This window comes from Stegostoma tigrinum, chromosome 12, assembly GCF_030684315.1.
Source record: "Stegostoma tigrinum isolate sSteTig4 chromosome 12, sSteTig4.hap1, whole genome shotgun sequence".
In the NCBI taxonomy this organism is placed as follows: domain Eukaryota; kingdom Metazoa; phylum Chordata; class Chondrichthyes; order Orectolobiformes; family Stegostomatidae; genus Stegostoma; species Stegostoma tigrinum.
Genome location: NC_081365.1, coordinates 16,650,644 through 16,677,614, shown reverse-complemented (window position 1 = coordinate 16,677,614; position 26,971 = coordinate 16,650,644). Strand labels below are relative to the sequence as shown.

The window sequence follows — 26,971 nt, the reverse complement described above, 5'->3', positions numbered from 1 at the left end:
AGGTCCACAGATCACTGAAGGCAGCAGTGCAGTTAGATAACGTAGTAAAAAATGCTTATGGCATGTTAACTTTCATTAGAGCTAGCATTGAGTATGAAGATAGACAAGGTGTGCTGCAACTTTACAGAACTTTAGTTAGGCCACACTTGGAATATTGTACACAGTTCTGGTCACCACACTACCAGAAGGATGTGGATACTTTGGAGAGGGTACAGAAAAGGTTTGCCAGGATGTTACCTGGTACAGGGTATTTTAGCTATGAAGAAAGGTTGGATAGACTAGGTTTGTTTTCACTGGAATGCAAGAGGTTGAGGGGCAACCTGATAGAAGTTTATAAGATTGTAAATGGCATGAATATAGTGGGATATATGAGGCTTTTTCCCAGGGTAGAGGGGTCAATTACTAGGGGACACAGGCTCACGGTGGGAGGTGGTAAATTTAAAAGAGATGTATGAGGCAAGTTCTTCACATAAAGGGTGGTGAGTACCTGGAGTGCATCGCCAGAGGAGATGGTGGAAGCAGACACAAAAGCAGCTTCCAAGAAGCACCTGGACAAATACATAGAAAGGAAGGGAACAGAGGAATACAGCCCCTGTAAGTGAAGACAGTTTTAGTCTGGAAGGGCAAAATGTGGCAGTGTAGGGCTTGGAGGGCCAAAGGGTTTGTTCCTCTGCCGTATTGTTCTTTGTTCTCTTATTTGTTCTTTGTTTGGCAGTGATGTCAAAAGAACTTCACTGAGTTACAGCAGTACATCTTGTGTATCGATGTTACAAGGTGTGAATGTAGAAGCTGGTGAATGGGGTGTCAATAAAATATAATGCTTTGTACTGGATGGTGTCAAGCTTGTTGAGTTTTGTTGGAGTTGCACCCATCCAGGGCAAATGAGGAGTATTCCATCACACTCCTAACTTGTACATTGTGAATGATAGGCTTGGGAGATAGGATTTTAGTTACTCACTGCAGAATTCCTAGCACTTGACTAGCTCTTGCTCCACAGTATTTATACGGTTGTTCCAAATCAGTTTACAGTTAATTATGACCCTGAGGATGCCAACAATGAAGAGATCAGATGCATTGGCTTTATGATAACTTTGCCTTTTCTACTGCATGTCACTCCCGCTGTTTGGCATGCAAGTCATCCTGTGTTGTACTTTTACCAGGCAGACACTTCATTCTTAGGTATGCCTGGTGCTGCTGCTGGCATGGCCTCCTGCACTCTTCATTGAACCACAGTTGATCTGCCAGCTTGATGGTAATGGTTGAGTGGAGGATATGCCAGGCCATGAACTTACAGATTGAGAAGGGTGAATATCATTTTGTTACCACTGATGGCCCACCATACCTCATGGAAGCCCACTCTTGAGCTGCTAGATCTGTTCAAAGTCTATCCCATTTAGCATGGTAATTTTGCAAAACAACACAACAGAAAGTATCCTCAAAGTGAAGATGGGATTTATCTCCACAAGGACTTTGCGGTGGTCGCTTTTGCTGAGACTGTGAGTTTGTGACGGCATTGATGCACTTTGCAACTTACTATATTTTTTCAAATTTCCCGCAGCTCTTGCTTTACACAATAAGAAAGGTCAAGTACTTATCTGGCAATTTCACCAAAGCGAGATTTCCCAAAGCAATGAGAATCTTTACTGCTGTTGTAATGTGGACAACAGGATAACGATGTTGGAATTGAATGTCACAACTACGATTCTACTGATTCCTGTTGTTTGGTTTTTAAAAGAAAAGTCTTAATACAAATCGGAACAGGAAGGCATATATGTCAGTGCAAATTTCTCAGCAGGAAATTGGAGAGACATGCAGCTGAGGGAAGAATTTCCTTGATGTTGTTACAGCCCTTGTGGCCAGCTAACACAACTTTTAACCATTGATGAGGGGAAGATTGGGAATCTCAGACAATCTATCTTTCTCCTGTGTTCACTATGACAGGCAAATGGTAGAAAATCAGTACAGCATCACCAGCGGCAGGAGGACTGAACAGCAGATGTTCCATTGTAAAAATGTAACAGCTGACATTGTTGTTGTCACATGTTCCTAAATCATGACAGTAAGAAACTAGGTACAGTAAACAACAATGCTCAAAAATTGAACATTTTCTGTCTGTATGTTTTGTTCTTATTCATTCACAGGATGTGGGGATCACTGGCTACACCAGCATTCATAACCCATCCCTAATTATCTATAGGGCAATTAAGAATCAGCCACATTATTGTGCATCTGTAGTTATACATAGGCCAGACCAAGTAACAATCGAGATTTCCTTCCCCATAGGACATTAGTGAATCAGATGGGTTTTTTTCAATAATTGACAGTGATTACATGGTTTATGAGTGCAGTGAAATACTACAGACAATACAATATTTACATATTACTTATAAAAGGGGCTGTTTGGTATAATACAGAAATAGATAACATCGTACATTGCAATTCACTATAAAGACGATTTGATGATCTTTTATCAAAATGTTTTGAAGAGAAAAATATTGAAATGGGGAGTTTATCCCTGGCGCGGTATTTTGTATGCTATTGAAATATTGCAAACAATGAGCAATGCACACATTTGCTTCATATTGATCACAACAGAAGTTGCTGGAAAAGCTTAGCAGGTTCTGGCAGTATCTGCGAAGAACAAATCAGTGTTAATATTTCGGGACTGATGACGCTTCCTCAGAGCATTAGCTCTGACATTTTTCTCCACAGATGATGCCAGACCTGCTGAGCTTTTCCAGCAACTTTGTTTTTGATCTTGATTTACAGCATCCGCAGTTCTTTCATTTTTATTTGTTTCATATTGATGGTAGCTTCTATTGGTAGATCATCAACACATTACAGCATCCGCAGTTCTTTTGGTTCTCATCAACATCCCTCACTGTTGACCACACAAATGACCAATTTACCTTTATTCATGATTAGCAGAGAAAGCTGGTGTGAGTATAAAGTGAGGTTCAAAACGCTGCTAGGGTTTGCTATTAGCATTCGTGAATGTAGGCAATTCTACACCATTGTCACAAATTTTTGATATCGGTCATTCAGCACCTTAGCCTGCAAGCAAAATGTTAGCAAAATTACATCTTTATTATGAGCAGCATTTTTAACTATGGCATTCTCTACAGCTCTGCGATATTTTACATTTTCCCCACTCCCTCCTAGTCCCTCTGTAAATCTCTGCAGCTCCACAGTAAACATTGATTTAGCATTTCTGATCTGTATGAGCCACAGGGACTCAGCATGAAGGAACTTCTCTTGCTGGGAAAGCAAAGTGTGCTATAACTGCTCTGAAGACTGCAGGGTCTTTTATTAGTTTCAAATAGAACCCAACTCACTGGGGAGGTCCCTGCTCTGCTTTGATAAGGGATGTTTCTCGTCATCATCTTATGCGCAGACAAGATCTCTTTTATTGACAGTATTCTCTTTGCTGATAAAATAATCCTCCAACCATTAACAAAATGCTTTGCCTTGGCTGAAATTATTCAGTGTCTGTGTAGATATCCTTTTTTAATGTCATATTTATGTGTATATACATTTTCTCAGTATCAAGGTCAGATATGTTTAAATGTACTTTTCCTGCCCCATAAATTGGAGATAGATTACTGTGAATAATATTAGCTCATAAATTACCCATGTAGGGAATTATGCTTTCTGAGGTTTTGTTTTTAAAACTGCAAGTGTTAATCCACAAAAAAAAAGTTCCTGGCTAATATTTATCCCTCAACCAGCATCACTAAAAACAGATTAACTGGTCTCACCGGTGTTTATGGTTTCTTGCTTTGTACAAATTATTACACATACAACTACAGCTCCTCTTTCAGAAATATCTCACTGATTGTAGAATACTCCACAGGCATTGCCACTGATATTAGAAAATGGAGGCATTGTTATGTCATTGTCACAATCTTCGCTTATCTGCCATTTAATTTCTTGTGATTTTCTTCCCCTCCAAAACAAGCTGTTAACAAGGCAAGGCCACTATTGTGAATCATGATCTCAATCATGATGTCCTTCTGTTAGTCACTGTAACTCTGTGATTATTCATGGTCATCCATTTTGTATCCACACCCCACACCTTCACGCCTCAGTACATTTCCCAAGTTCCTCAGTAAAACCAACAAATCATTCTGAGGTGGAAAATACAAGCGAAGTTCATTCTTCTCATTCAAAATGAACAGTGTCGCCATTAAACTTATGGAGAGATAAATGGCAAATAAACATTATTATTGTTTGTTCTCCAATCACTGTGGGTGGCATCTTCTGTCCTTTAGAACTAGGGGGTGTGGGGGTGGTAGACTGAGGGGTGAGGTGTGATCAGGCTTTTTATGCTCTTTGTTATTTTGATTCTGTTCAGTTTAGACTGTAAGGGTTAAATGGAGATCCTTATAACAAAAGTGAGAAGACTTCAATGAATGAATGGTTTAAAAGATAAACGCTATGAAGTTAGTGTCAGCAGGAATGTGTCAGCAATCTTGCACAAATAGAAGGTGATGTTTACAGAAACATTGTAGAGTTTCTGGGGTGAGGGGAGAGTGGGATGACAGGCACTGGTAGGGACTGGAGAAAACAGTCACATCTAGGATAAGATTAATTGTTCACTGACTGGGTGAAGGGGACATTTATGATATTAACCTGTGAATTACAATGGACAATTTGTTTCTTACGTTTGCATGAAGTGAGATTGGAATTTGGATCATGGGATTTTCATAGTATAAAGGTGTTCATTTTTAAAAAATTCTTCAGAGTTTTACTGGAATGATGTTCTCTCTGGACCAGTTGAATAACATGATCTTAAACCTGTACTAAATTTCCAGTGGTTGAATATTAAAATTGACAAGAGTACACATATAAAATTCATCAGTAAGGAATAGGAAATTGATAATCACTCCAAAAAGCATGAGATAAATAATCAATTTTCACAAATGTAATTAAATCAAGCTTTTACGTATGAATATTTCTCTTAACCTGCTCAATAGTCTTATCAGAGAGACTAACAAAGTGATGGAAATGCAGTTATACATCCTAAATAGATGTGGACTCTTCATGGCCAACAGTCTACTGATGTGGAGGTGCCAGTGTTGGACTGGGATAGACAAGGTCAAAAATCACACAACCATCAGGTCCAACAGGTTTATTTGAAAACGCAAATGGTTGGAGCCTTGCTCCTTCTTCAAGTGTTAGTCAGAGAGGTGGCATCAGACGCAGAACTTATAAGCAAAAAATACATTTGCATCAGTTCCATGACCCTTTGATGTTTTACTTATAAATTCTGTGTCTGATGCCAACTTTCTCACTAACACCTGAAGAAGGAGTGAGGCTCTGAAAGCTTGTGTTTTCAAATAAACAATGTACTGACATCACTAATGACATTAGAGGCACTTTTACATTGAGTCCAGCTTTGGGATCATGATTTCAGGGTCTCTCTGTCCTTTTCTTACAATCTGATAATCTCATACCAAAGTAGCACTTTCCATTTCATTCTCTTTGCACATAATGCATATGTAGCAGTGCACTTCTTGAGTGCAACTGCCTTTATCTATTCACCGATGGCCACTTAATCTCCCTGAGTACTGACAGTTAACCTTTCCCAACCATAGTAAACCATTGCAAAACATACACTGCAGTTCTTTCCCTTCAAGAAAGGTGTTTGCTCCAGAATTTATGCCCAGCCTTCTGCAGCAAGAGATCTGGAGTTTGAAGGAGCTGCTTTTCTCGTTTACAACTTATTTCAGTGTGGAAGGCAGCCAACGACATCAAAGACCCCACTCATGCCAGTTATAATATCTACCGACCTCTTCTGTCAGGCAGAAAACACCGAAACTTAAGCACACATACTGACAGTTTCAAGAACAGCTTCTTGCTTGCTGTTCGTCAACTTCGGAATAGACCTCACCAATTTCAAATCTAATGTTGACGTTGCTTTTTGTACACCTTCTTGGCAGCCATAGCTTTGTATTCCTCTGCTCAATCACCCTATTATCTTTGTGCGTTATGATCAGCCTGTACTGCTTAAAAACAAAACTTTTTTACTGCATCTAGGTACATGTGACGATGATAAAATCAAATCAAATTACACCAACACTTAGTTTCACCTTAATGCAGCAGGCAGTAAACTTATTACTTACTTTTGACTGTCAGATACATGGACTTGCTGACATCAGCTCCCACATCATTGCTGACCTGGCAGAGGTAATACCCACTGTCTTCCTCGAGCACATGTTTAATTAGGAGCGACCCATTCACCAGTAGTTGGATGCGACCATTCAGGGCAATTGACTGGAATTGTGGGACACCTGCACCTACAGAGGGAATGGTGCAAAATTAAATGTCATTTTTCCTTAACCCACCTTCTTTGTCGTTTGTTGGCTGTACTCAACAATCTGAACTTTAAATGTCAAATAAACGGCAAACATTTTACATGCTATCATACAGGATCAAAGAGGAGAAAATCAAAATAATTTCAATATATACTAAATCACTTCTCACAATGTGGGGTAGTTATCTGGTTCATGACTCCTATTTTGTAGAATGCAACTGACAATGTTAAGAATTAAAGTTTTAATTTTAGTAATGGATCTAATTAGTTGAGAAATTGGCAAAAATAAAACCCACAAGAAAATGCAATTCAAACAACCTTGGAGTTTATTACATCAGTGTTGACTGAACTTACCAAGTCCTAAAGGGCATTGATGCCTAACTGGGTGTGCAAAGGTGAGGGCAAAGGAACCAACAAGAGGGAAAAGCTAACTTGATCTCATCATCATCGATCTGAGTTTTATAGAGGTATTGTTTGTGCCAGTGTCAATAGGAGTGACCCCTGCACTGACCTTGTGGAAGCAAAGTCCTGTCTCAACATCGAGGATGCTCTCCAATGCTTTTGTAGCACTACAGTTGTTCTAAATGGGTCAGAGGCCAAACAGATCTAGCAACTCAAGACTGGGCTTTCATGAAGTGCTAAACACCATCAGCAGCTGCCAACTTGTACTGCAATACAATCTACAACCTCACAGCCCGACATATTCGTCAATCTATCATTATCATTGAATAAGTAGATCAGCTGTGGTTCACTGAAGAGTACCAGAGGCTATAATAGGGACAATGAGGAATGAAGTGTCAACCTGACCAAGCCACAACCCAGGACAACTTGAATGCCCATCAGCATAAGCAGCAGTGATGAACAGGACTAAACAATTCCACCATTGAAAGATCAAATCTAAGTTCTGCAGACCTGCTACATCCAGTTGTGAATGATGGCAAGTAACTAAACAACTTAAGGATGTGGAAGCTCCATGAATATCGCCAACCTCAATAATGGGGGAGTCAAAAGCACTAGGGCGAAGTATAAGGTTTGCAGCATTTGCTAGAAGCTTCAGCCAGAAGTGCTGAATGAATGATCCATCTTGGTCTCTTCCTCTGGAGGCTCTTAAGCACATTGTCATCCAATTTGATTCACTCCACTTGATATAAAGAAATGGTTGGTAGCACTGGATGCTGCAAAGGCTATGGGCCCGGACAACATTAAGGCAATGATACTGAAGACTTGTGCTGCAGAACTTGCTGCACCCCTAGCCAAGCTGTTCCAGGAGGCTTACAACACTAGTATCTATCTGACAATGTGGAAATTGCTAAAGTAAGTCCCATACACTAAAAGCAGGACAACCTAGTCAATTACTGTCCCATTGGGCTGCTCTTACTTGTAAGTAAGATGATGGAAGGGGTCATCAATTGTGCTTTCAAGCAGCACTTGCTTCAGGAGAAGCTGTGGCATACTGGTAATGACACTTCACCAGTAATCCAGAACTTCAGGCTAATTTTCTGGGAACATGAATTCAAATCCTGCCATAGAAGTAATAAAATATCTAGAACTAAAAAGTTAATCCAATGGCAATGGCACAACCACTGCTGAATGTTGTTAAGAACCCATTTGGTTCACTAATGGCCTTCAGGGAAGGAAATCTGCCATCCTTACCTAATCTGGCTGAGATGTGGTTGACTCTTAACTGCCCTCTGGGGAATTAGGGATGAGCAATAAGTGCTAGCCTAACCAGTGACACCATATCCCATGAATAGATAAAAACTTAGCGGCTCACTGCCACTCAGGTTTGGGTTCCACCAGGACGACTCGGCTCATAACCTGATTACAGTCTTAGGCTAAACATGGATAAACAAGCTGAACTCCAGAAGTGAGATAATAGCGACTGCCCTTCACATCAAGGCTGTAGTGGACTGAGTGTGGCACTAACTAGCAAAATTAGGGACAATGGTAATTAAGTAGAAGACTCTCCACCTTGAACAAAGGAAGGTGGTCATGGTTGTTGGAGTTCATTACAGCTCCAGGATGATTTTCCAGCAGGTTCCTCAGGGTATTTTCTTAGGACCCAACAATCTGCTGCTGTTTCATCTTCCACTCATACACATCTTTCCTCTGTCATAAGTTCACATGTGGGAGTGTTTGCTGATGATTGTCCAATGTTCTGCACCATTTGTGACTACTCACATACTGATAGAATTCAAGTTGAAATGCAACACCCTAGACAATATCCAGGTTTGAGCTGACAAGTAGTAACATTCATACCATACAAATGCCAGGCAATGGCCAGCTCTAACAGGAGAGGACCTAATCGTCTCCCATTGACTTTCAATGGCAGCTACCGTCATCGAATACCCCAATATCAACATCATAGTGGAGGTAACGGATTTACTGTTCTCGGGAACCTGAACTGGACTGGCTTTATAAATACTGTGGCAAAAACAAGTCAGAGGTTAGGAATTCTGCATTGAATGGCTCATGTCCTGACTCCCAAAGCTGTCCGGCATCGACAAGGCACAAGTTAGGAATGTGATGGAATACACCCCAGTTCCTGGATGAGTGCATCTCCAAAACACTTAAGAAGTTTGACAATATGCAAGACAAAGCAGTCTATTGATTGGCACCTCATCCACAGATATTCACTTCCTCTGCCATCCATACTCAGTAGCTGCAGCAGGTACTAGCTACAAGATGCATAGCAGAAATTCACCACGTGTCTTTAGACAGCACCTTCCAAACCCAACAATCACTGCCACCTAGGATGACAAGGGCAGCAGTTACATGGTAACACCACCTTCAGGTTATCCTCCAAGCCATTTCTTCACTGTCACTGAATCAAAATCTTGAACTCGCTCCCTACCAGCATTGTGGATACCTTCAAACCAATTGGGGTTACAGTGGCTCAAGAAGTCAGCTCACCAACAATTCTGCAGGGCAACTAGAAGCAGGTAATAAATGCTGGTCCATCCAGTGAAACTCACATCTCATGAATAAATTTTAAAAAATGAATGCTAGTCTTCCTCAAACAATTCCATCTATATTCCCCACTGAGTATCTATTCCAAAAACTGTTTAATCCACCTATCACATTGCAAAAGTAATGTCAGGTAAATCTACATGTGCTCTGCCCCAATACCAAATCTCAGCCTTAAGTTCCAGCAACATGCGGCCATTCTTCAATTGCCAACTTGACGGTGCTATGAGTTTTCTGAATAACATTGCTAACTCAATGCCAAATAGGGACAAGTTGCTGCTGAGACCAAGCTGCCAGCACAAAGACTGAGCTTGTCCAGAGTCAAATGAAGGGTTATTGACCTGCCATGTTAACTCTGCTTCTCTTTCTCCACAGATGTTGCTTGCTCTACTGAGAATCTCTAGTGGTCTCTGTTTTTATTATTGGAGACAGCTCAAACTCACTTTACAGAAGTCAATGGAGGGGACTTCCATCCTATTGTTACAGGTTGACCACAAATCCGGCTCAGAAACAAATTAATTCACTGTACATACCAATCCTGCCTTTAGTATTTTACCGTCAAACATAAATATAAATTAACATACCAGAAACACGACAGTTAATGCTTCCACTGACAGCATCTAAACAATTGGGATGTTTAGCTTTGAAGCTGTGTTCAAAATGATACCTTTGGAGTACTTCCAGACGATTGTTGGGACAGGATAACCTTCTGCAGAACAGTTCAGTATGACAGATTTCCCATAAATACCATCCTGGTCAGTGGGTTGTACCACAAATCGAGGAGGAACTGAAAGAAATACACATCATTAATACTGATTAAAATCAAACTGAAATCCACCAAATGGAAATTCGCGTTGGGGTCTCTTTGTTCTAGGATATTATTTCAGGTGAGGACACATTTCCTTCAGCAGTGTTATCTCTTAGCTACTTCACCCAAATGGTCCCTGCATATTCTCCAAAAGGAAGCATTAGCAACAACACAAACAGAGAACTGGTACCCATAATCAAATCTGATCCTATGCATACTAAAGCAGACACAAACATCATAGAGAGCAAGAGGAGCAGGAATCCCAACAGTTTTCCTCTTCAATGCACAGTCACTCAGACCATTGGAGTAAGACCCTATTTGAAGTTAATATCTGAAGTCGGAGTAAGGAAGAAAGCAATGAAGTGAACTCAACTGCATTTATATGCAAGTACTGAGTAGATATCTTTTAGACAACATGTTCAGATATGTTATGGCACACCACTGAAGCAGGTGGGACTTCACCCTAGGTTGTTTCGGTCAAAGGTACGGACAATCCCATTCTCAGTGTGCCACAACAGCCTCAATGTACAGTATAGTCTATAACACTGGGAAATTCACCATGTGGAAATATAGCACCATGATGATGACAGAGACTGTATTTGAAGGAAGAGCAGATATAGAAGATAAAGGGTATTCAGGGTACAGGGTATTCAGAAAAGATAAGGAGGAGGGGTGATTTTAATGGTTTTGGAGAATATCACTGTATTGAACAAGGTGTTTGTTTCAGTGGGTTAGAGGACAGAATTGGCATCGCTGGAGCTAACCAGTAAACGTGCAGTTACTAGCAAGTTTTGAGAAGATTTGTAGCTCAGTTTGAGGTTCTGGATGTAAGTTTGCTCGCTGAGCTAGAAGGTTCGTTTTCAGACGTTTCGTCTGGTGTTATGTCCCGCTTTCTATTTATGTGTTTAGGTTTCCTTGGGTTGGTGATGTCATTTCCTGTGTTGATGTCATTTCCTGTGTTGGTGATGTCATTTCCTGTTCTTTTTCTCAGCGGGTGGTAGATAGGCTCCAAATCAATGTGTTTGTTGATGGCGTTCCAGTTGGAATGTCGTGCTTCGAGGAATTCTCGTGCGTGTCTCTGTTTGGCTTGTCCGAGATGGATGTGTTGTCCCAATCAACGTGGTGTCCTTCCTCATCTGTATGTAAGGATACGAGTGATAGTGGGTCATGTCTTTTTGTGGCTAGTTGATGTTCATGTATCCTGGTGGCTAGCTTTCTGCCTGTTTGTCCAATGTAATGTTTGTCACAGTTCTTGCAAGGTATTTTGTAGATGACGTTTGTTTTGCTTGTTGTCTGTATAGGGTCTTTTAAGTTCATTAGCTGCTGTTTTAGTGTGTTGTTGGGTTTGTGGCCTACCATGATGCCAAGAGGTCTGAGTAGTCTGGCAGCCATTTCCAAGATGTCTTTGATGTAGGGGAGAGTGGTTATGGTTTTTGAGCCCGTTTTGTCTGTTTGTTTGGGTTTGTTGCTGAGAACTCGGCAGACTGTGTTCATTGGGTACCAAAAAAGATGTGCTAGGAATTCTGAGGAAGTTGAAGATAGATAAGACCCCTGGGCCTGATGGGATTTATCTAAGGATTCTATGAGATGCAAGGGGCGAGATTGCAGGGCCTTTGGCGATGATCTTTTTGTCCTCACTGTCCACGGGTATAGTGCCGGAAGATTGCAAAGAGGCAAATGTCATTCTCTTGTTCAAAAAAAGCAACAGGGATAACCCCGGAAATTACAGGCCAGTTAGTCTTACGTAAGTGGTGGGCAAATTATTGGAAAGGGCTCTGACAGACAGGATTTACGATCATTTGAAAAGGCACAGTTTGATTCGTGATAATCAGCATGGCTTTGTGAGGGGTAGATCATGCCTCACAAACCTTACTGAATTCTTTGAAGAGGTGACCAAACACGTGATGAAGGTGGAGCAGTGGATGTGATATACATGGATTTAAGTAAGGCGTTTGATAAGGGTCTCCATGGTAGGCTCATGCAGAAGGTAAGGAGGTTTGGAATAGGGGAAATGTGGCAGATTGGATTCAGAATTGGCTGACATTTAGGAGGCAAAGGGTGGTAGTGGACAGGAAATATTCAACATGGTGCTCAGTTACGAGTGGTGTACCTCAAGGATCTGTTCTGGAACATAGAACATAGAACATTACAGCACAGTACAGGCCCGTTGGCCCTCGATGGTGTGCCGACCTGTCATACCGATCTCAAGCCCACCTAACCTACACTATTCCATGTACGTCCCTATGCTTATCCAATGACAACTTAAATGTACCTAAAGTTGGCGAATCTACTACCGTTGCAGGCAAAGCGTTCCATTCCCTTACTACTCTCTGAGTAAAGAAACTACCTCTGACATCTGTACTATATCTTTCACCCCTCAATTTAAAGCTACACCCCCTCGTGCTCGCTGTCACCATCCAAGGAAAAGGCTCTCCCTATCCACTCTATCTAACCCTCTGATTGTTTTATATGTTTCAATTAAGTCACCTCTCAAACTTCATCCCTCTAATGAAAACAGCCTCAAGTCCCTCAGCCTTTCCTTGTAAGACCTTCCCTCCATACCAGGCAACATCCTAGTAAATCTCCTCTGCACCCTTTCCAAAGCTTCCACATCCTTCTGAAAATGCGGTGACCAGAACTGTACACAATACTCCAAGTGCGGCTGCAACAGAGTTTTGTACAGCTTCACCATAACCTCTTGGTTCTGGAACTCGAATCCTCTATTAATAAAAGCTAAAACATTGTATGCCTTCTCAACAGCCCTGTCAACCTGGATGGCAACTTTCAAGGATCTGTGTACATGGACACCGAGATCTCTCTGCTCATCTACACTACTAAGAATCTTACCATTAGCCCAGTACTTTGCCTTCCGGTTACTCCTACCAAAGTGCATCACCTCACACTTGTCTGCATTAAACTCCATTTGCCAGCTCTCAGCCCAGCTCTGCAGCTTATCTATGTCTCTCTGCAACCTACAGCATCCTTCGTCATTATCCACAACTCCACCGACCTTAGTGTCATCTACAAATTTACTAACCCATCCTTCTACTCCCTCATCCAGGTCATTTATAAAAATGACAAACAGCAGTGGACCCAACACCGACCCTTGTGGTACACCACTAGTAACTGGTCTCCAGGATGAACATTTCCCATCAACTACCACCCTCTGTCTTCTTTCAGCAAGCCAATTTCTGATCCAAACTGCTATATCTCCCACAATTCCATTCCACCGCATTTTGTACAATAGCCTACTGTGGGGAACCTTATCGAATGCCTTGCTGAAGTCTATATACACCACATCAACCGGTTTACTCTCATCTACCTGTTTGGTCACCTTCTCAAAGAACTCAATAAGGTTTGTGAGGCACAACCTTGCCTTCACAAAACCGTGTTGACTATCCCTAATCAATTTATTCTTTTCTAGATGATTATAAATCCTATCCCTTGTAACCTTTTCCAACACTTTACCAACAACTGAGGTAAGGCTCACTGGTCTATAATTACCAGGGTTGTCTCTACTCCCCTTCTTGAACAGGGGAACCACATTTGCTATCCTCCAGTCATCTGGCACTATTCCTGTAGACAATGACGAGTTAAAGATCAATGCCAAAGGCTCGGCAATCTCCTCCCTGGCTTCCCAGAGGATCCTAGGATAAATCCCATCTGGCCCAGTGGACTTATCTATCTTCACCTTCTGAAGGATTTCTAATACCTCTTCCTTGTGAACCTCAATCCCACCTAGTCTAGTAGCCTGTATCTCAGTATTCTCCTCAACAACATTGTCGTTTTCTAGAGTGAATACTGTTGAAAAATATTCATTTAGCACTTCCCCTATCTCATCTGACTCCACACACAACTTACCACTACTGTCCTTGATTGGGCCTAATCTTACATTCGTCATTCTTTTATTCCTTAAATAACTATAGAAAACCTTAGGGTTTACCCTGATCCTATCTGCCAACAACTTCTCATGTCTCTTCCTGGCTCTTCTGACCTCTCTCTTTGGGTCTTTTCTGGCTACCCTGTAGCCCTCAAGCGCCCTAACGGAGCCTTCACATCTCATCCTAACATAAGCCTTCTTCTTCCTCTTGACCAGAGATTCCACCTCCTTCGTAAACCACAGCTCCCGCGCTCTACAGCTTCCTCCCTGCCTGACAGGTACATACTTATCTAGGACATACAGGAGCTTTTCCTTGAATAAGCTCCACATTTCCAATGTGCCCATCCCCTGCAGTTTCCTTCCCCATCCTATGCTCCCTAAATCTTGCCTAATCTCATCATAATTGCCTTTCCCCCAGCTATAACTCTTGCCCAGTGGTATACACCTGTCCCTTTCCATCACTGAAGTAAACATAACAGAATTGTGATCGCTATCACCCAAGTGCCCTATCTACTTCCAAATCTAACACCTGGCCAGGCTCATTACCCAGTACCAAATCTAATGTGGCTTCGCCCCTTGTTGGCCTGTCTACATACTGTGTCAGGAAGCCCTCCTGCACACTCTGGACAAAAACTAACTCATCTATAGTACTCGAACTACAGTGTTCCCAGTCAATATTTGGAAAGTTGAAGTCCCCCATGACAACTACCCTGTCTCTCTCACTCCTGTCGAGAATCATCTTTGCTATCCTTTCCTCTACATCTCTGGAACTATTCGGAGGCCTATAGAAAACTCCCAACAGGGTGACCTCTCCTTTCCTGTTTCTAACCTCAGCCCATACTACCTCAGTTGACGAGTCCCGAAACATCCTTTCTGCAACTGTAATACTGTCCTTGACCAACAATGCCACACCTCCCCCCATTTTACCATCTTCTCTGTTCTTACTGAAACATCTGAATCCTGGAACCTGCAACAACCATTCCTGTCCCTGCTCTATCCATGTCTCCGAAATGGCCACAACATCGAAGTCCCAGGTACTAACCCATGCTGCAAGTTCACCCACCTTCTTCCGGATGCTCCTGGCATTGAAGTAGACACAGTTCAATCCAACTTCTTGCTTGCCGGTGCCATCTTGCTTCCCTGAAACTTTATTTTGGACCACCCTACTCTCAACCTTTTCTATAGTCGAACTACAATTTTGGTTCCCATCCCCCTGCTGAATTAGTTCTGGGTCCTCTTCTATTATTGATTTTTGTAAATGATTTGGATGAAGGAATGGAAGGGTGGATTAGTAAGTTCACAGACGATACGAAGGTGGGTCACATTGTGGACATTGCAGAGGGCTGTTCTAGGTTACAAAGGGACATTGATAGAATGCAGAGCTGGGCTGAGAAGTGGCAGATGGGGTTTAACCCTGAAAAGTGTGAGGTGATTCATTTTGGAAGGACAAACTTGAAAGCAGAATACAGGGTTAAGGGAAAGATTCTTGGCAGTGTTGAGGAGCAGAGGGATCTTGGGGTTCATGATCACAGTTCCCTGAAAGCTGCCACCCAGGTGGATAGAGTTGTTAAGAAGGCGTATGGTGTGTTAGCATTCATTAATAGAGGGATTGAGTTCAAGAGCCGTGAAGTTATGCTCCAGCTAAACAAAACCCTCGCCCAGCCAAATCTGGAGTATTGTGTCCAGTTCTGGTCGCCTCATTACAGGAAAGATTTGGAAGTGTTGGAAAAGAGGCAGAGGAGATACACCAGGTTGCTGCCTGGAATGGAAGGAAGGTCTTACAAGGAAAGATTGAGACAGCCTCGGCTTTTCTCTTTAGAATACGAAGGATGAGACGTGACTTGATAGAGGTGTACAAAATAATCAGAAGTATAGATGGAGTAGACAGCCAGAGACCTTTTCCTGCGGCAGACGTAATTTTTACGAGCGGACATAGTTTTAAACTGAAAGGAGGCAGATGTCAGGGAGACATCAGAAGTTGGTTCTTTACTTGGAGAGTGGTAGGGGAGTGGAATGCATTGCTGGAGAGGGTAGCAGAGTCGGCCTCATTAGGGGCATTTAAGCACCTATTAGATACGCATATAGATGATAATATAAGGCAGCGGCGGAGGTTAGATAAGACCTTAGGTTTCGGGTAAAAGTTCGGCGTAACATCGTGGGCCAAAGGACCAGTACTGTGCTGTACTGTTCTGTGTATTTATAAACAGCATAGAGCAGTTATAATAGAGAACTTCAACAACTTACATATAGCGTTGGTGTGAGGGACAGCGAAGGAAATGTTTTTCTAGATTGTGTTCAGGAGAATTTCCTACAGTAGTCTGTGTCCAGTCCAACAAAATAGAAGGCACTGCTGGACCATAACTTCAGAATGAGATGGGACAAGTAGATCTAGTGGCAGTGGGGGGACATTTGGGTCACAATGATTGGAAGGTTCAGGATGGTGGTGGAGAAATAATTGGTCAATCCAGAGTAAGAACAATAAGCTGGCAGAGAGCAGGCTTCAATGGGGCAAGATTGGAGCTGGGCTGGACAGGCTGGAAAGAAGGGTTGGTTGGACAAACAGCATCTGGTGTGCTTTCAAAGCAGTGATGTTTCAGGCATTGTCAAAGTATTTTCCCTCAAAACGTCATGGTAGAGACAGACAAAACTAGACTTCCCTGGGTGACGAAGGAAATGGAAATTGAGGTAAAGAAGAAAAAAAAGTGTATGTTTGATAGGTGTCAGGTACTAAATGTAACTGAGAAAAAAGCTGAACACAGAAGGTTCGGGAAGAGATGAAAAGCTGATAAGAGAAGCAAAGAGACATTACTAAAAAAGACTAGACGCAAAATCCAAAGTCTTCTATAAACACATCAACAGTAAAAGGATGGCAATAAAAGACTGATTGGGGATTTGTGCATAGAATCAAGAGACATGGCTGACATGTTATATAAATATTTTGCATCTGTCTTCACCATTGGGCAGGTCAGTCCTTGCAGATTGAGGAGAAAATTTTGGTCATTAGAAGGGTTTAAAATTCATAAGGGGGAGGTATTGGACAAGCTGTCAGTACTTAAAATTAATAAGGCATTGAACTATAACTAAGGATTTTGAAAGAAGCGAGGCTGGGATTAGCAGAAGCAATTGGCAATAATCTCTTGGCCTTCTCTGGTATGAGGAATGGTGCCTGAGGGCTGGAGAATTGCAAATATGACGCTTGTTCGAAAAAGTTTTGTTAAGATATGTCCAGCCATTACAGATCAGTTATTCTAAATTTGGTGTGGAAATTTCCTGAAACAATTATAATAATAGTAACATGGAAACATCCTGGTTAATTCGACAGAATTGGCCTGGATTCAACAATGGAAATTTATTTAATTTTTTTTTCAAGTGGTAACAGATAGGGTTGATGAGGGTGAAGGTTGTTCATGTGCATTGTCAAGGTATTTTACCTCAAGAGGGCATAGTAGGACAGACAAAACTGGAGTTCCCACAGACATCCTGATGATGCTTGATACGCTACGGCACAGAAGACATCAGGAAAAATACATGTCGTTGAACAAAAGGGGAATTAGAATTCCTACAATGTGAAAACAGGCCCTTTGATCCAACAAGTCCACACTGACCCCGATCCCCCTTATAACCCACCTAATCAACACCTCCCTGAACACTTACGGGCAATTGTGCATGGCCAATCCACCTACTCTGCACATCTTTGGACTGTGGGAGGAACTGGAGCACCCAGAGGAAACCCACACAGACATAGGGAGAATGTGCAAACTCCACACAGACAGTCACCTAAGGCTGGAATTGAACCCAGGTCCCTGGTGCTGTGAGGCAGCAGTGTTAACCACTGTGCCACTGTGTTGCCTGGTAGCAACATGGATATAAAATTGGCTGAATGATAGGAAGTAGGGAGTAATGGTTAATGGGTGTTTTTCAGGCTCAACCAAGTTTTGTTGTGGAGTTCCCCCAAGGTTGTTTTTGAGGTCCTTGCTTTTTTCTGATATACACAAATGATCTGGATCTTGGCGTGCTAGAGACAATTTCAAAGTTTGTGGATGACACAAAACCTGGGAGAATTGTAAATTGTGAGGAGGACAGTGGAGAATTTCAAAAAGATATTGATTAATTCGACTGTGGTTGTTTAGGCATCAGGTGAAGTTCAATGCAGAGAAGAGTGAAGTGATATACTTTGTTGCAAAGAACATGAAGAAAGCAGTATAAAACAGAGTATTATTCTGAAAGTATATAGGAGTACAGAGACCAAGTATACATGTAAATGAGACATTAAAGGTGGCAGGAGAGATAGAGGGAGCTTTTAATAAACATATTATCATGAAATTCCAATGGTGTGGAAACAGGCCCTTCAGCCCAACACAGTCTGCACTGATCCTCAGAGCATCCCATCCCCCTAATCTACACACCCTTGAGCACTATGGGCAATTTAGCATGGCCAATCCACCTAGCCTGCACATCTTTGGACTGCAGAAAGAAACAAGAGCACCCAGAGGAAACCCACACCGACACAGGGAGAACTTGCAAACTCCACACAGACAGTTGACTGAGGGTGGAATTGAACCGCATCCTTGGCAGTAATGCTAACCACTGAACCACTTTCAACCCCTTGTTATAGTCTAGACTTCAATAATAGTGGCATAGAGTACAAGAGCAGGGAGGTTTATATAATTTAATTTATATAATATTAGACTTCAGCTACAACATTGTGTGCACTTCTAGGTGCCGCAGTTTAGGAAGGATGCAAACACTCTGGAGAGAATGCAGAAAAGATTGATGAGAATAGTTCCAGGAATGAGAAATTTTAGTTATGAAGATGTCTTGGAGAAGCTTGGATTCTTTTTTCCTTGGAGAGGAGAAGACTGAGAGGAAATTTGGTAGATTTTAAAACGATGGCAGTTCTGGAATAGAAATAGACAAATTGTTTCCACTCATATAAAAGGATCTAGGGGCAAAGTTTTAATGTGTTTTGCAAAATAAACAAATGCACGATGAAAGAAACTTCCCACACAAGTAGTTAGAGTATGGAATGCCTGAAGGTGCAGTTGAGGCAAATTCAATGGAGACATTGGATAAATCTTTTTTAACAGAACAATATGGAGGATTATTTTGAACAGGCAAGGGATTGGCATAATGTCAAAATGCTCAGCGAACTAGTGCAGACTCAATGGGACCACCTTCTGCATCGTAACTATCCTACAACCCTATGATGATTGCTAAGACTAAAGTCAGCTGCTTCTCCGTTGTTTGGGAAGACCAAAAATTGACAGATTAGACTCATAGAACAGGAAGGGAGACTATGAATCTGCATCACTGACAATGAGAGATCCTGAGTCCAAGTGAATTTCAATTAATAATGTAGCTGCTATGCTAACAATTGGTAATCGATGGTTGAAATGGTCAAGTGGTTGATATGGTGAACATGGACCTCCAAATATGCATGAAAAAGTGCCACATAATATGTTGGCCTCCAAATTTGAATTCTTGTTTTAAAAAGAGGTATGAAGTTAGTTGAGTAACATGAGAAAGTTACATCCCTGGCTTTCCCAGATCTGTATTAAGGGCCTAGACTTGGGTGCATGGTGATTATTCTCAAAGCTTGCAGATGACATGAAACACAGAAGCATTGCGAACTGTCAGGAAGATTATAAGAGATTTCAGAAGGACATGGAGAAATGGACCAGTGGTGGCAGATTACATTTAATTCAGCAATCTATGAAGTGGCACACTTTCAAAGTCAGGCAGTGTGGTAATTTAAACTGAAGCTGCAGGATTTTACCATCGGCCGCCTATAAATTTTCAAGCTGTTTTTATGAGGGGGAGGGGTATACAAAATATGGTTTTCTCACTGCTCTCCTGCCTGCCTCAATCTCAATGTGATTGAATTCTAACATGAGCAAGCTAACCAACCTGCCCTTACCTGAATTGAGGCCATTTATGAGATATGTTAATGATGAATGAAGAATCCTGCTATGTGGTGGAGTGGTATCGTGTGGGAGGAGTTCAGCTGCTCTGGGTAGGAGGAGAGTATGTAAAGTCACCCCACTCAGCCCTCAGGGGATGCAAGGTGAGAGAGAGAGAGGGGGGCATGTGCACCTCCATCAACAAGATTCTTTTAACCTGATAAGGTAGTCCCTTTCCCATGGCCACTTTTGGTGGCCTCTCCACACATACCCCCATCCTGACATTAGCCAGCCCACACCACATCCCCACCCCTTGGCTTCGCATCCAATCCTCAGCCTATGAAACTTATATTTGCCGGCTAGTGTGCAATCCCTGGCCCTGGAGACCTGGGCTATTGTCACTAACTCTCTGAGATAGCACCTATAGCTATGGAATGAGGGACAGAAGTGCTGTCTGCAGTCAACAAGCACAATAGGGGACATATTCCCTCTCGGGTGGAGGGGTGAAGAAACTACTTGGAAAAATCCTGCTTAAGGACATAATTCAGAGGGTGCAGGGCTCGGACCGACCTGGAAATTTAAACATGCATAAACTGTTGGAAATGGCAGGGCTAGTTGGGAAAGTAGTTAATCAGGCATGCATAATAACAGTAAGAGAGCTATGATGAAACTACAAAGCACTGTTCAGCCTCAACTGAGAAGATGCTTCCACTACTGGGGGAGTCTTGAACTAGGGAACATAGTTATAGAACATGAGGACCCTCATTGAAAACTGAGCTGCAAAGGCACTTCTTCCCAAGAAGGTAGTGAGTGTCTTGAATTCACCAGAGTTATGGAGGCTAGGTCACTGAAAGGAGTTAAAGAATGGGCAGGGCACCCTGAGGAAAGACTAGATAAGGTTAGGGTTATATCTACTGGAGTTCAGAAGAGTTTGAGGTGACTTGATTGAACAATTTAACATCTCGATGGGGCTTTGCAGGGTGGATGTGCAAAAGATGTTTCCTCTAAAAAATAGGGGCTACTATTTAAAAATGAGGGATTGTCCAGTTAAAACAGAAGAGGAGGTGAATTTGTTCTCATAAAAGGTCATGCGTATTTGGAACTCTTTTCATTCAAAGTAAGTGGAAGCAGAGACTTTGAGTATGCTTCAGATAGAGGAAGACTGAATCTTGATAAGCAAGGCAGTGTAATGTTATCAAACAGCAAAGGACAGTACAGCACAGGATTGGACCTTTCAACTTGTTAAGCCTACACTGACACATGAAGCTTTCTAAACTAAGGTCCTTTTGCCTCTGCATGGTTGATTGCCCTCAATTCCCTGCTTATTCATGTATCTGTCAAGATGCCTCTTAAATGTTGCTACTGTATCTGCTTCTACCATCGACTTTGGCAGCACATTCCAGGATTATACCACGCTCTGTGTAAAAAAAAATCTTGCTTCTTACATTTACGTTAAACTTAGCATCTTTCACCGAAATCTATGTCCCCTAGTAATTTAAATTTCAATGCTGGGGAAAAGATTTCAACTATCCATCCTAATTACACCTTTTATAATTTTGTAAACTTCTGTTAGATTGCCCCTCAGCCTCCGACATTCGAGTAAAAACAAACCACGTTTGTCCAATCGCTCCTTAGAGTTAATATTCTCCAAGACAAGCAATAGCCAGGAAACCCTTTCTGTACCCTTTCCAAAGCCTCCACATCCTTCTGACAGTGTGGCAATGAGAAATGTACACAATATTCCAAACATGGCCTAACGAAAATTTTGCACAGTTGCAATATAAGTTGCTAATTTTCTCAATGCTCTCTGCTGTATCCTCTGGCAATCTTCCTCACCATCTGCACCTCCCCCAATCTTTGTAGCACTTACAAACTTACTAATCAGACCACCTACATTCTCCTCCAAATGACTTATATTATGAACAACAGGCATCCCAACAACCGATCCAAGCGGAACACCACTGGTCACGGAACCCCAGACGGAAAAGCACCTTCCAATTTTTACTGTCTGTCTGTTATGGCCAAGCCATCTTACCAGCTCACCATGGATCCCACGTGACTTCACCTTTTGTATTAGCTGGCCATTTTGGAACTTGTCAAAGGCCTTGCTAAAGTCCACATTGACAACATCCATGGCTACGCCCTGATCAATCATTTTTGTTAGTTCCTCAAAAAACTCAATGAAGTTTGTGAGAAACAACCTTCCCCACACAAAGCCTTGCTGCCTATCACTAACAGCACAATATTTTTCCAAACATAAGTAAATCCTGTCCCTAATAATCTTCTCCAATAATTCCCCCACAACTGCTGTAAGGCACGCTGACACGCAACTTCTTGGATTACCCCGTTGACTTTGTTGAACAAAGGAACAAAATTGGCTATTCCCCAGTCCTCCGAGACCTCTCTTGTGACCAAAGAAGATATAAAGATTTCATTCAAGGCCCTATCAATTTCCATACTTGCCTCCCTCAGTATTCTGGGATAGGTACCATCAGGTCCCAGAGATTTGTCTACCTTAATGCTTTTCAAAACACCAAACACACCTTCCTTTTTTATATTGACATGCCCTAGAATATTAACATAACTCTCTCTAGACTCACAAACCACCATGTCGCTCTCCTTGATGAATATCAGTGTGAAGTACTCATTAAGGGCCTCACCCACTTTCTCTGTCTCCACACATAAATTCCATTTGTACCCTTTCCCTTGCTACTTTCTTGCTCCTTATATATGTATAAACACCCTGAAATCTTTCTTAATCCATAAAACATCTTGAGATTTTCCTTAATCTTGGTTGCCAACAATATTTTATGACCCCTTTAGGTCCTCCTGACTCCTTGTTAAAGTAAACAAGGACCAGGTGGGAATGTGAAGTTAGGAGATCAGCCATGATCTACAGAATGGAAATAAGGTCTAGGGTCTCCTGTTCCTAATTCATATCCTTATACATTACAGCAGCTGGGACTGTTTCTGTTGAACTACCTCCACCACCATCGTAGTTCAAGGCCAGAAGCTGAATGGAAACCCCCAGTCAGTTCCTTTATCTACCACTAACAAGGCTCTTAATGAGCCCAACCATCTCTGAGTGCCACTTCCCACAAAATGGCCAGCACAGATGTCAAGAAACTGGCATTCCATCAGGCACTGGTACTTTTCTGGACCACACCCATATATGGCTCCTACCTCAGTGCGCTCCAGAAATCTTGCTATTATACAATACAGGGCACCACACTCTAGGGAGGCTGCTGAACCTTTTGAGAAGGCTGCTGGAAGGACTGACACGAATAGTTCCGAGGATGAGGGTCATCATCAGTGATGTGGAGAGATTGGAGAAGTTGGGGTTGCTTTAAATATCCGTGTTTCATAAATTTAATCTCTGGCCCTGCTCTCAGCTGGAGTAAACCTGTGTGAGAAGATCTGTTGGAGGTCAGAACACTAGCCCTTTAGTGCCCTGCGGTTTGACTGTCATATTCACAATACATATTGTGCTCAGTGTAAATCAGAGTATCAGCTTGGTTGCAGGTTTTGGTCATCTAATTGGGCACCTCTTGATGCAGAGCTGCAATATTGTGCATTACCTCGGACAATCAGCTGGCTCTGGTGCTCCACTGCTGCTGCATCGTTGCTGGCGATGCATGTGTAGTTCCCATTGTGCATCAGGGAGAGGTTGGAGATCCTCAAGGAGCTGGTGAAGTCAATTTTGTCAATGGTGACTCCTAGGCTTGCAGGGATTGGACGACCATCTTTCTGCCAAGTGATTCTGATTGGCAGGTCCCCTGAGATGACCACACAAGGGATGAAGACACGCTGCCCAATGGAGAATCTTGGAAATTCAAAAGGCTGGATGAAAGGTGGGACTGGCAGAGAGAAAAAAATATATAGTTAATGAGTTGTCTGAGTTAACATGCCTAAGTAATGACATTCTGCTTTCTGAAGGTGGAAAATTTAACATGAAAACCAACACAAAAATGCCCCCAATTTAAATGTCTTTAAAATTTGCTAAGCAATGGCTACTGGCTGCTGAGAAGCAAGACACTGCTTTGGATTTGGAAGCATCATATTTAAAATTATATCCAGCATGTCACTGAGGAGGCAATCAGTGCATATTTGGAAAAAAATACACTCCTGTAATTTCAGAAGAAATGTACAGAAAATCTCAGAATCAAAAAATAGTTTTTGTGGCCATGCTGAAAGGAGGAGCTTTGTTGAAATTTGTGGCCATGGTGTTCTGGAGCTATTTACAATCCAGTAGAAAAGTAGGATGAAAGAAAGAATTTGTTTCTCAGCAATGGCAGACTATTGGAGAATGAATCAAACTGAGAAAAGCTGGGATGAACAGTAAATGAGACAAATCAGCACTCTTGTCAGTACTACACAGGAGTGCAAGCCTAGATTAGAGCAGCACGGCTTAAATTTACACCCTTCAAACCCAAATTCTACAGCACGAGCAATTGAGTTTAGCTAATGTTATTGAATCAGTTCGAAGACGAACAAAATCTCATCAGTTTCAGTTCTGAACAGGTTTCAATTATTTTGATTTGTCCTGACATACATACAATATGTACAGTACATTCATTCTGTCCCATTTCTAATCAGATAGTCTTTTCAGAGGATTTCATGAATTTATTTAATTGGGAGTTGACACACTGAGCTGGGACATTGCTTCTAATTTTATACCTTGCCGCTATTTTGCACTTCTGGCTTTACATTTTTGTTTGATGTTTATTGCATTTGAGCGATTGTAAACACAACATAATATCCTGCCAACTTTGTTTAAATGGGAGGTACAGCACTGCAGCCTCACAGAGCCAGGGACCTGAGTTCAATTCCACCCTCGGGCTGTGGTCTGTTTGGAGTTTGCATATTCTCCCTGTATCTGTATGGGTTTCGTCTGGATGCTCCGGTTTCCTTCCACAGTCCAAAGATGTGCAGGGATAGGTGGGTTGGCCGTGCTAAATTGCCCATAGTGTTCAGGGATGTGTAGATTATGTGAGTCATATGGGAATGGGTCTGGGTAGGATGCTCTGAGGGATGGTGTGGATTTGTTGGGCTGAAGGGCCTGTTTCCACACTGTAGGGATTCTATGATCGATAATACGTTGGTACTATGCTCAAGGATATCAAATATCAGAGCAGACCCAACGGGCCAAATGGCCTACTCCTGACCCTAATTCGTTTGTTCACATGCTTTCACTCCAATTTCAAATGGATTGAAATGTCCTGACTCTGTAGTTGTGAACAAATATTTTTACACACGAGAGGGAACAAAGGCAAGCAACGAGGAATTTCAAAGATCTGATGTGTGAACATTTCCCGTCCTTAACAAATGGCTCCTTTATATTCTCCTGCATTGTGTTCCAGTATACCTACAAATTGACTTGCAAACAGACTTCAAACAGAGCTCATTCACAACCCAGGGTCTGTCTGTGCCAGGTATTTGGAATTATAAGGAAAAGTGAAGGAATTTGGGCCTCCTTTTTTTGGAAAGAGGACTTCAAAGCGAAATGTTCTAGATTACCAACTCAACAGAAAGGAGAGATCTAAGCAACTGTCCAATTTGGTGGTCCTTTCCAAAACAAAGAGATTGAGGGGTATAAGAAAAGTGGCAATGGTGTATCACTGAGTCTTGGTAGCGGGGGAACTCTTTTCATGATGATTCATTTTATCACCTGGAGATATGGCTAACGATGGGAGAAGCTCCACATTCCCTTCCACCATGTCACGGAAATAAACTATTTCCGTTCTTACCACTACAACTGGGGTGTCCTGGAAAAATTTGTGGATTGATATCAATGTGCCGCCACACCATGGACATACTTGCCATGACCATCAAGCTGGAACAGACTCCATGAGCCGAATGGCCTAATTCTGCTCCTATATCTTTAAGTCCTAGTCTGGGACTAGAACCGAGACCTTCTGGCAGGTTTACAAAAAACTCGAATCAGTTCATATCTAACTGCACCACCATAACAATTTGTGTCACTATAAAGTTTCAAAAATGTGCAGCCTAAAAAAATACTGAAAATACTAAAAAGCATCCCTGAGGAGACAAACGGAGTCAATATCCCTCTCTGTAGACGATCCTACTGAGAATTTCTACTAAGCTCTGTTGTTATTCATGTCCATTCACAGCCAAGTCATTAATGTACACAAATGACTTAGAATGTGCATAAATGACTCGGGCATCAGGAATACGTAATTACCTAGGGGTGATATCACTAGGCTATTAATCCAAAGATCCAGGAAATGTTCTGGGGATCTTGCCATAGCAGATGGTGGAATATGAATTCAATAAAAGTTTGGTATTTATAGTCCACTGATGACTATGAAATCATTGTCAATTATTGGGAAAACCTATCTGGTTCACTAATGTTCTTGACAAAAGAAAATGCTACCCTTACCTGGTCTGGTCTACATGTGACTCCAGACCCACAGCAATGTGCCTGTCTCTTCACTGCCCTCTGGGAAATTAAGGAGAGCATTAAATGCTAACCTAGACAGTAACACCCTCATCCCATGAATGAATAAAACCATGATCTGCATGTGACTGTAAAAGGTATAATTAGGAAGTTCGCAGATGGCCCAAGAATTAGTGGTGTTGTTAGTAGTGAGGAGGCTGATTTGAGGCTACAGTGTGATATTGATCAGCTGGTAAATTTGCAGAACAATGGCAGGGGGAATTTAATCCCAGGAAGTGTGAGGTGATGCATGTTAGGAGGCCTCATAAGGGAAGTATCAACATAATGAAAGATACGATTTGAGGGTGTACTGGTCCAAATCACTGATCCCGGAAGGTGTCAACTCAAATCGACAGGATGCTGAAGAAGTCATATGGGATGCTTGCTTTCATTAGACAGGACATAGAATATTAGGAATAAGGAAGTCTTATTACAACTTTACAAAACATTCATTAGACCACAGATGGAATACTGTTTATAGTTCTGGTCACCACAATATTGGAAGGATGTGATTGCACAGGATAGGGTGATTCACCGAAATGTTGACTAGAATAAAAAGCCCAAGTTGTGAGAAAGACAGAGGAGGCTGAGGGGAATCTGATTGGTATATACAAAATTATGAAAGGCATAAACAAAGGTTATT

General features: G+C 41.9%; 1 protein-coding gene and 1 long non-coding RNA gene across 3 annotated transcripts in view; one reads left to right on the top strand and one right to left on the bottom strand.

Moving 5' to 3' along the window:
* Nucleotides 1-26,971, bottom strand: part of LOC125457234 (cell adhesion molecule DSCAM) — a 612,502-nt gene that overhangs the window by 187,979 nt on the left and 397,552 nt on the right. For both annotated transcript variants that reach the window (XM_048541184.2, XM_059650150.1), the window contains 3 exons: nucleotides 23,450-23,728; nucleotides 9,951-10,070; nucleotides 6,126-6,299 (listed from right to left, as the gene is read on the bottom strand). In XM_048541184.2, the coding sequence (XP_048397141.1) occupies nucleotides 6,126-6,299; nucleotides 9,951-10,070; nucleotides 23,450-23,728 (573 nt within the window). The remainder of the gene's footprint in view (nucleotides 1-6,125; nucleotides 6,300-9,950; nucleotides 10,071-23,449; nucleotides 23,729-26,971) is intronic.
* LOC125457235 (uncharacterized) overlaps nucleotides 1-26,971 on the top strand; it is a 66,844-nt gene that overhangs the window by 14,568 nt on the left and 25,305 nt on the right. The gene's annotated exons all lie outside the window — the stretch shown is intronic.